Below are 9,784 nucleotides of genomic sequence, written 5' to 3'. Positions count from 1 at the left end.
ATCACTGTGTAAAATCACTCAAATGTGCAATCCACTGGTATTCCTATTTATCCATATTATATATTCTGTGTTTATATATGTGTATATGTGGTATATTTATGCCTATATCCTTACTCTCATTCCCCTTTACTGTATCTGTAACATGCTGTGCTTCTGTCGGTGCTGTGCTATTGGACAGAAGCCCCTAATGTAAAGGTCCCCGAGGTCAATGCAGACTGTGCATCATCCAATGCTGAGGGCTAAAAGAGGAGATAGAGCTTTTGAAGCTTGAGATCTATGAATGTGGTGATTTGTTTTAAAAGCAGCTAAAAATATAATCTTTTTAAGCTTGCTTTTGGGTAACTTTTTGTTCTAACATTTAACCATTTTTGTTATGATGTTTATCCTTAAAGGTGCTACATTAAAAATGCTTTTCACTTACTTTACTATAATGCCATGATTTTCACCAGCATCTTAAATGTACAGCAGACATCAGTCTTACTGGGGTTAGCTAGTAAAAGTCACACCAGCAGGGGAACTAAATAACGCCTGATTTTCTTTTCCGGACACAATTTGTAGCTGCACCAGAATCCGCCGGAAACGCATTCTGCGCTGTAGTGTGTGGATGTGTTCTTCGTCAAAACACAGCTGAGAAAACAAACAAACATGTTTTACTGGATGAAGAGCGGCAGCAGCGGCGGCCCCGAGCCGGTCGACAGCGTCGGTAACATGTCTAAGAGCGACATACTGAGAGGAATCGTCACCGAGAAAATGAGCACAGCCGCCCGCGAGATCTTAGCGGTGGTGGAGAGGACTGTAGCCGACTACGAGGAGGAGGCTGCGGGCTTCAGGCGAGAGATCGGCCGTCAGAGGAGACTGCTGGAGCTCCTGCAGCCTAACGTCTCTCTGGAGAGAAGAGGTGAGTGGACAAATAAAGCTGCTCGCAGCCACAAAAAGCTGATTTGTAAATTTAGAATTTGCCGAACTTCGTTTAAAAATCGCTGATTTTACGTTTACAAGCTGTTAAACATACAGATGTGTAATTACAATAAAATGTGAATGCAGGGAAAATAATATTAGCGTTATTTGCAATTCGGCATGAATCTCTCTCAGCTTAAGTGTAGAGAAGAGCAGATGATTCAATTTTTTTTTTTTTTTCCCTGAAGTAGACCTTGAGGTGTATAAAGCCTCTACTTGAGGTAGAACCTTCAGCCTGGAGTGGTTATTCCATACATTTTTTAGTGCCATGACCTCAGACTTTGAGGGACTAATTAGAATTTCTGCTGCTTCAGGCTGTTCCAGTGAGATGGAGGTCGCCAACAGAAAACATCTGAGACCACCCAACTAAACTCTTCTTGAGCGTGCAATCTGACTTACTGCTTTTTATTATCCACGCTCTCATGGCTGTTGTACAGACTCTTAAAAGCATGTAGCAACAGGCCATATAACCCATAATCACGCCCTTCTTCTCACAAGATATGCCATTGGGCGTAATGTAGTTATCCTTGAGAGCATAAGAGTCTGGTCTAATTCTTATCCCAGATTGTCATTCTTTGTTTTGTTTTGGTTTTTTTTTTTTTTTGTCTTTTTGGAATCTAGAGTTAATTTTTTCTTAGTGGTTTACATAATAAAAACAATGATCAACAGGAAGGAGCGTCTTTGGAGCTGCAGTCAAACACCACAGTCACACAAAGCTGATATATTGATCAAATGTTCTTTTTGACCAAAAAACACAAAGTCCTACAGCCTGATGTGGAGAGGCATGAGGTGGAAGTCGTGCCTGAGGACAGAGAGGAGCAACAGCCCAAGCAACAGACAGGTACGTCTGAACAGTCTTACCATTAATTGTTTTTCTTTTTGGGGGGGGGGGGTTCAAGGCTTTTATAAAGAATATTGCAAAATGACACAGGCACCCTATAACATGGGTAACCCCATATATAGGTATATATCCAGAATACAACCAGATGAGTTGCGCTTATTGGCACAGACTGATTAAGATTGATTGCAACATGTTGGCAGTCTGTCCATGTTTGTAAATTGGCCTCCAGTTATTTGCAAACATCACCAATTTGTCACCAGCAGTCAGTCAAAAGTCAGCCTGACTGTTTAGAACCAATTTGCCTCCTACTGTGTGTTAATAAGGAGGTTCAAAGTTTTTATTTTTTATCACCATGGCCTCATCTGGTCAGAATGCAAAGAAAACTGCTATCAATTAGTTGCCGTATATCTTGGTTTACTTCACTGTAATCAGTAGTAACTTAAAGGAAGACACGCATGGACTGCTAAACTCTGAAAGAGAAAACAAGTCATTTAAGTTAATGACTTTAAGTCATTAACTTAAATAAAGATTTAAACTGAGAACTACAAATCAAACTCACCTAAGCTGCCGCCCCATGTGGGAGTGAAAAGAGGGCATGAAAGTGAGTGCAGTGCTTATATAATGTGCGCCAGGCGAGTTCAATTAATCAAATTATTACTAAAGCAAACTGACTAAACCACATGTATCGTGTGTTTATCATCATATGATTCAAATTAAAAACCATAACAAAAAGTGACTTCTGATGTATCCAGGTGTGGAGGACACTGAGAGCCTGGGCCTGCTTTGGTACGACGACATTGATGAAGAGGAGCAGGAGTTGATGCAACCAACAAGTTCCCGACAAAAACGAGAAGATCTAAAGGACCCAGATTATAAAATGCCGTCAAGGTTAGAACAAACACCACTTTAAGGAACAACAAACTGTAGAGGTTTGTGATATGGCCAACAATATGTGGATGGTCCCCAAGTTTATTTGCATTTGCTTTATAGTCTTTTATGGCACTGACTTAGTTCCTGCATTTTCGCCAGAGTTCCGACTATCAGGAAGAAGCCCGGCAGACCTCGCATCAGTGACACAAAGAACCATATAGATCTCAGAGTCCGCATCCTGGAGGACTCTCACACCAATGTGCTCTCTAAGACGAGTATGAAATGTTAATCATTAAGGTTTTGTATTTGCCTGTTATGTGGTACAGTGTTAGCCGTGCTATTAATACCATTTTTTCTTTGTTCCTAATTCAAAGCATTTTCCAATGCTTACAAAAATATTTAATTACATTATTTATCATCAGAAATAGTCAAAGACTGGCCAACTAATCACTTGAACTAATGAATACTAGGGCAAGGTTTGGTTTTACTGACTGCCTAAGGACTATTGATCTTAAGATGAATTTCTTCTGTTCCAGTATTCAAGAAGTTCCCAGCACACGACCTGAAGTGCCCTCTTGGTCTACAGGAAGCTGAATTCCTGGACCTGTTGAAGTCAACCTTTCCTCAGCTGGCAGATGATGAACCTTTTGACTTGTTCACAACTGACAGAAGCCGGAGGCTCCAGCCCCTGAAAGTGAAGACTGTGACTCCAGAGGAGATCCACATGTTCATTGGAAACTCTGCCCTCTACATCCGGCTGAAGGTAGACGCTGTACCTGTTTGTGCTGCTTTTGCCTCTGACTTTGGTAGGATTTTGATAATTTTGCCTCTTTATACCACAATAACAGATTTAAAATGTAACAATCATGATGTGATTTAAATGTACACTTTAAGATTTTACAAAAATGTTAAAGAAATTTTAGCTATTTTACTCTCAGTTAACATAAGTACTGATAATAATTTGGAAATGAACTCTTACAGACTAGTGAGGAGGGAGAGAAAGAGTTTCCCCCTTCACCAACAAACGATGACTGTCCATCCAGCGATGCTGACATAACAAAAGACAATGAAGCTGAACTCCAGTCAAGGTAAAAATAAAAACGGGTATAAGGATTTGTGTGCTCTTGATTGACCGACGATATCAAAAACAAGACTCTAGAATGTTGATGTAAATGGCCTGTATTTATATAGCGCCTTACTATTCCCTAAGGACCCCAAAGCGCTTTACATATCCAGTCATCCACCCATTCACACACACATTCACACACTGGTGATGGCAGCTACATTGTAGCCACAGCCACCCTGGGGCGCACTGACAGAGGCGAGGCTGCCGGACACTGGCGCCACCGGGCCCTCTGACCACCACCAGTAGGCAACAGGTGAAGTGTCTTGCCCAAGGACACAACGACCGAGACTGTCCAAGCCGGGGCTCGAACCGGTAACCTTCCGATTACAAGGCGAACGCCAACTCTTGAGCCACGATCGGTTACTCATTAATCATAACTTAAGAGACCTTTTACTACTACGTGAGATCAGAGATCAGGGTTTCACTCAATCTAGACGCTGGATTGTGATAATTCAATGAAAAACATGAAATTTAAAAAATTATTGAGGGAACAAATTCTGATCTAACGAATACCAAACCCAAAATTCTGTGGTTCAAGTTCTCTAATGGATGAGTTTGTTGTTTTTAGTTATTGCAAGTAGACGAAACCTATGGCTTTTATGTACAGGCGCTCAGTACTTAAAACTTACCTTTAACCGTTTTGTTCCACAGCAGCTCTGATCAGCATACAGACAGTCCCAGTGTGGACATGCTGGCCAGCAGCTCAACATCACAAAAGCAAGACCTGCAAACAGATGAAGAGGCCTGTGAGAGGGAAGTGGACAGCAAAGATGAACACAAAGCCTTGGCTGTAGACAAATGCTTTAAACCTGTTTCTGAGCTCCAGGTGACAAAAAAGATGAAGAAACAAGTGCGCAAAAGTGACATGAAGGAGATAGAGAAGAGTAAAATAGCCTGTAAAGTGTGTGGAGTGTGGTACTTGAACCTGGGCAGCTTGATCAAACACACCTGGAGTCACCTGGAGGAGCCACAGGGTGGTTGTGGAGTTTGCGGAGAGCAGTTTGAATCTGTGGATGAGTTGAAGAGACATATCAGAATTCACCAGAAAACTCACGACTGCTCATATTGTGGGAAATCTTTCTTCACCATCGTCGGTCTTAACAGCCACGTTTCTCTGCACACAGGAGACAGGCCATTCAAATGTAAGATTTGCAGCAAAACCTTTGCTTACATGTCTGGTCTGAATGTTCACCATTGGGTCCATGTGGAAGAGAAACCACACAAATGTGACATTTGCCCAAAATCCTTTGGTTTGAAGGCGCAGCTCCAAGCTCACAGCAAGATACACACCAGCAAAGACAGATACGTCTGCAATATCTGTGGAAAGTCTGTCTGTGACCTTCGATCTTTGACCCGCCACAAGTTCACTCACTCTGGAGAGCGGCCGTATGGCTGCCAAATCTGCGGGAAGCGTTTCAAACTTTCCGGCAACCTGAAGTCCCACGAGAAGATCCACATGGCTAGGGAGCGACCTTTTCTCTGCCACGTCTGCTGCAAATCCTTCCTGTCAAACTGCAGCCTGATGACTCACATGAAGACGCACAGCAGCGAGAGGCCGCATGTCTGCGGCGTGTGTAGCAAAGGCTTCGTGTCCAACGGCGAACTCAAGGTTCACATGCGAGTGCACACTGGTGAGGCGCCGTACGGCTGTTCCGATTGCGGCCGTTTCTTCAAACGCAAGACTCACCTGACCAACCACATCAGGAGCCACTTGGGCATCAAACGGTTTGTGTGCGCGATCTGTGGGAAGGCGTGCTCTCGCCAGGAACACCTGACGGTCCACATGAGGACCCACAACGGAGAGAGACCGTACCAGTGCACCATCTGCGAAAAAGCCTTCACCCAGAGCCACTGTCTGAAAACGCACATGAAGAGCCACCAGGTGGAGGAAACCTCTGTCCCCAGTCCATCCACAACCTAAACGACACTGAAAACAACTTTTTTTTATCATAATATACTTACAGATGCAGTTTGTTTTTGTTTTTTTTTTAATCTGTGAACTTTATATTTCATTTTTTTAAACTGGAAAAAGTGTTGTGGATTTTTTTTTTTCTTCTTTTTATAACTTTTTGTGCTAAAACACGTGGTTCTTAGATCATCATGTCACTTACAGCAAACATGTAGTCTGGTGACCAACAGTTCTACTAAATCGTTATTTTTTTGGGCATAAAGACCTAAGTTACTGAAGGACCTGCTTATAAAATAAAACAAAAAAAATCACAAAGTTCTGTAAAAAATTTGGTGCAGTAAAATGTTAGTCGTGTAAACCACTCTGCTTTAAATAAAAAGGGGAAAAAAGTTAACTATTTGAATTCTTGGTTAGTTTCTTTTCTCTTTTAACACAGTAATACTGATAATCAGAACTCTCAAAATTAGTTTAGTATGATTTTGGCCATCTTAAAAGTCTTTGAGTTTCATCTTGTTTCCTAATTGTTCCCCTTAATTGTGTTTCAGGGGGAACTTTGTATTAATCAAATTGTTTTAGAAGTGAGCTAATATCAAGCCAACAGCCATTGTAAACAGATGTTCCCAGATTTTTTCTTAGAAACCACAGATATCCTCCGCAGTTGTTTCAAAGGAAAACGCACCTTTGAGTGTTGAAATGCCAGTGTACTCAGAGGCGGGGATTTGAAAGTAGCCGATCCGAGAGCGTTGTTCATCTCTCTTAATTGCATCTCCAGCAGATGCAGTCCAGCGTTCCCACATCATACATGTAGCTATCTTGAGTGTTTTTCATTTTGTTCTTAAAGTCATTCATCCCCAGATTTATATATTCAGGGTTTAAACTATAAAATCATTTATAGGCAGTTTTGTTTTACCACATCCAAAATTCAAGGTTTTTCAAAATTCACGGGTGCTCTTGGACCGTAACCCCCCATCAATTTCAGGGCTCAAATGTACATTAACACACACTTTAGATCAGCATATAATTGTAAAAGTGGGCAGTCAGAATAACGAAAACCAGTAAAAAGCTTTAAAAAAAGCCAAACATCTGCTGTCACCCAGAACTCCTCTGTATTCATACAGCGCCTTTCATCACAGGAAAGGAATTAGAGCCTCACCAAAACAAAACAAAAACCAACCTTGAGAAACATCAAATAAAAAATAGAAACACTTGAGTGCGCAATGAAAACATAATTAACTAGAGATAAAGGAGGCGCGGAGAGATCAGCGAAAGAGTTAACTTAAACAAAAAAAAAAAATCTCCACACAGAAACAACCATCCAGGTTTATAAAACTTTGAAATCCAGAAGCTTCTCTAAACTTAGGAGCTGAAAAACAATCTTTTTGGGGGGATTTCTGTCGTATTCTGTGTCATTTTACACTGTTAGTTTGTATAAAAATTGACCAATACTTTACGTTTTGTCTTAAACCTTTAACCCTGCAATTATATATATACAAAACTACCTTGTACTGCTATTGTTTTTAGTACAAATAGCCTAAAATATCACATTAGTTGCAGACATCAGTCATACAAATAAAATAAAGGGGGTTGTGTATGCGAGTGAGGGAGCAGAGCACTGACTCTGTTATGTCTGCAGCAATGTGGAAGACCTGGCAATCTATCCATTCTTACAAGCACAAGCTGAAAGTAGAATAAAATATTGATGTCAAGTAGTGGGAATAAGTAGGACTCTAAACTGTACAACAGTGTTTTGATTCTGCGTTCTGCAGCGTTCTTATATTAAAAAAAACTCCTATAAATCACTTCGAGGGATCAAACCTTGCCTCTGTTCCCTCGCACGATCTGATATCGTCGTGTTCATGTTGTTCCAGATCAACATAGTAAATGTTGTTCCAAGATCAACATTGCAAGTGACCAATCAGAATACTATGTTGATCTGGGAACAACACCAACACAACGATATCAGATCGTGCGTGATCTCGTGGGCTGTGATCCAACATGTGACTGCTTTTAGTGGTAAAGCTACACAACATCAACTGCATGCACTCTGATGGTATGTGACACACACACTCATGAAATGTGCAAGTGTTTTGTTTTTCTTACTGAACTAAATCCAGCAGCACCACCAGTCACACAGAACTGAGAGAAATTTCTGTCAGACATGTCTGGTTCTTTTTTCAAGTCAAGCGGCTTTTATTGTCCTTTCAACCATGTACGGAAATGAGACAACATTCCTCTGAGACCCTGGTGCTACATATGACATATAACAGACAGTCAACACAGGACTACATAAAGTCCAACGTGCAAAAATTGCAAAGAAACAAGACAAGACAGTGCAACACTGGACAGCACAGGACGATACACACACAAAACAGTGTAATGGAAATAGGCAAAATACTGAGTGTTGTGCAAAAAGTAACTTGGTGTCTGATGGTCTGCATGTGTGTGTTAGTGTGTGTGTGTGATACTGCAGATAAGTGTTTGGTAGTGACGTGTATGTAGCTCTGCGTGTGTGTGTGTGTGTGTGTGTGTGTGTGTGTGTGTGTGTGTGTGTGTGTGTGTGCCAGTCCAGTCACTGAGTGTTCAGGAGTCTGATGGCCTGGGGGAAGAAACTGTTTCACAGTCTGGCATTGAGGCCCGAATGCTGCAGTACCTCTTGCCATTGGGCTGCAGGGTGAAGAGTGTGTGTGAGGGTTGTGTGGGGTCCTCCACAATTCTGGTGGCTTGTGGATAGAGCGGGTGATACAAGTGTCTGTGATGGAGGGAAGAGGCATGATCTGATATGGTCGTGTTGGTGTTGTTCCCAGATCATCATAGTAAATGTTGTTCCAGGATCAACATTGCAAGTGACCAATCAGAATGTTGTGACGTCATACTTTTGCGACTTCGGGAAAAACCGCCGTAAAACAAAAAACTGTACTTAAGCTGCGAGAAACCGCCTCTGTCCGCCGATCAACGGACCCTGACCCTAACACCCTAGATGGTTATACCCACATCGGCTGGGGGAGTGTTCGCATCAGCTCTTTCGATGGTGAAGATAGCAAGGGTAATTTGTTTGTCTTGGGTCTTCATTCAGGTAAAGAGGTAGTGCCCTGAGGACACACTCTCTCCCCTTTTCAATAGTTTGCTTCTGTAGAGAGTGGCAGAGATACAGGAAGAGAAAACAGAAATACTTTAGGATGACACAAACTCACATTATACGCAAAATGAATGAATGACAAAAACTGATCTTTAACATACAGGGAGTGCAGAATTATTAGGCAAGTTGTATTTTTGAGGAATCATTTTATTATTGAACAACAACCATGTTCTCAATGAACCCAAAAAACTCATTAATATCAAAGCTGAATGTTTTTGGAAGTAGTTTTTAGTTTGTTTTTAGTTTTAGCTATTTTAGGGGGATATCTGTGTGTGCAGGTGACTATTACTGTGCATAATTATTAGGCAACTTAACAAAAAACAAATATATACCCATTTCAATTGTTTATTTTTACCAGTGAAACCAATATAACATCTCCACATTCACAAATATACATTTCTGACATTCAAAAACGAAACAAAAACAAATCAGCGACCAATATAGCCACCTTTCTTTGCAAGGACACTCAAAAGCCTGCCATCCATGATTCTGTCAGTGTTTTGATCTGTTCACCATCAACATTGCGTGCAGCAGCAACCACAGCCTCCCAGACACTGTTCAGAGAGGTGTACTGTTTTCCCTCCTTTAAATCTCACATTTGATGATGGACCACAGGTTCTCAATGGGGTTCAGATCAGGTGAACAAGGAGGCCATGTCATTAGTTTTTATTCTTTTTATACCCTTTTGATAGGTTTGTAGCATAAACCTATTCGCTGGAACGTTAAGGACAACTTGCTACACAGCAAAAGGCAAGACACAAGGCACCAAAGTTCTTCGTGTTACTCATGCATGAGGGAAACCTGCCTGGAGCCAAGTGTCGTTCCACCACTTGACCTCTGTCAGACTCTCAGCCAGGTTCCCCATAGCACTCCTTTTATTGTGGTTACATGAATATGCATAGGGTCATTAACATATAACATCTTACATAGGTATACATGTGAACA

At 41.4% G+C, this 9,784-nt stretch overlaps 1 protein-coding gene across 2 annotated transcripts; it reads left to right on the top strand.

The window, feature by feature from the left end:
• The first annotated feature begins 563 nt into the window (after positions 1 to 563).
• Positions 564 to 6,106, top strand: LOC146713390 (uncharacterized). 2 transcript variants are annotated; one of them, XM_085447540.1, is made up of 7 exons: positions 564 to 898; positions 1,718 to 1,798; positions 2,551 to 2,686; positions 2,828 to 2,943; positions 3,205 to 3,431; positions 3,650 to 3,756; positions 4,449 to 6,106. In XM_085447540.1, the coding sequence occupies exons 1-7, from the start codon at positions 646 to 648 to the stop codon at positions 5,713 to 5,715; spliced, it is 2,187 nt and encodes a 728-aa protein (XP_085303666.1). In that variant the 5' UTR covers positions 564 to 645; the 3' UTR covers positions 5,716 to 6,106. The 2 variants fall into 2 exon arrangements, with proteins under 2 accessions (XP_085303666.1, XP_085303661.1); XM_085447535.1 differs by having other exon boundaries at positions 4,446 to 6,106.
• Positions 6,107 to 9,784: the final 3,678 nt, after the last annotated feature.

The sequence above is a fragment of the Copadichromis virginalis genome, linkage group LG3 (assembly GCF_057382275.1).
Source record: "Copadichromis virginalis isolate Kocher_CV1m ecotype Utaka linkage group LG3, C_Virginalis_male_GT1.1, whole genome shotgun sequence".
Classification (NCBI taxonomy): domain Eukaryota; kingdom Metazoa; phylum Chordata; class Actinopteri; order Cichliformes; family Cichlidae; genus Copadichromis; species Copadichromis virginalis.
The sequence above is the reverse complement of the archived record's forward strand: the minus strand, read 5'-3'. Positions and strand labels throughout refer to the sequence as shown.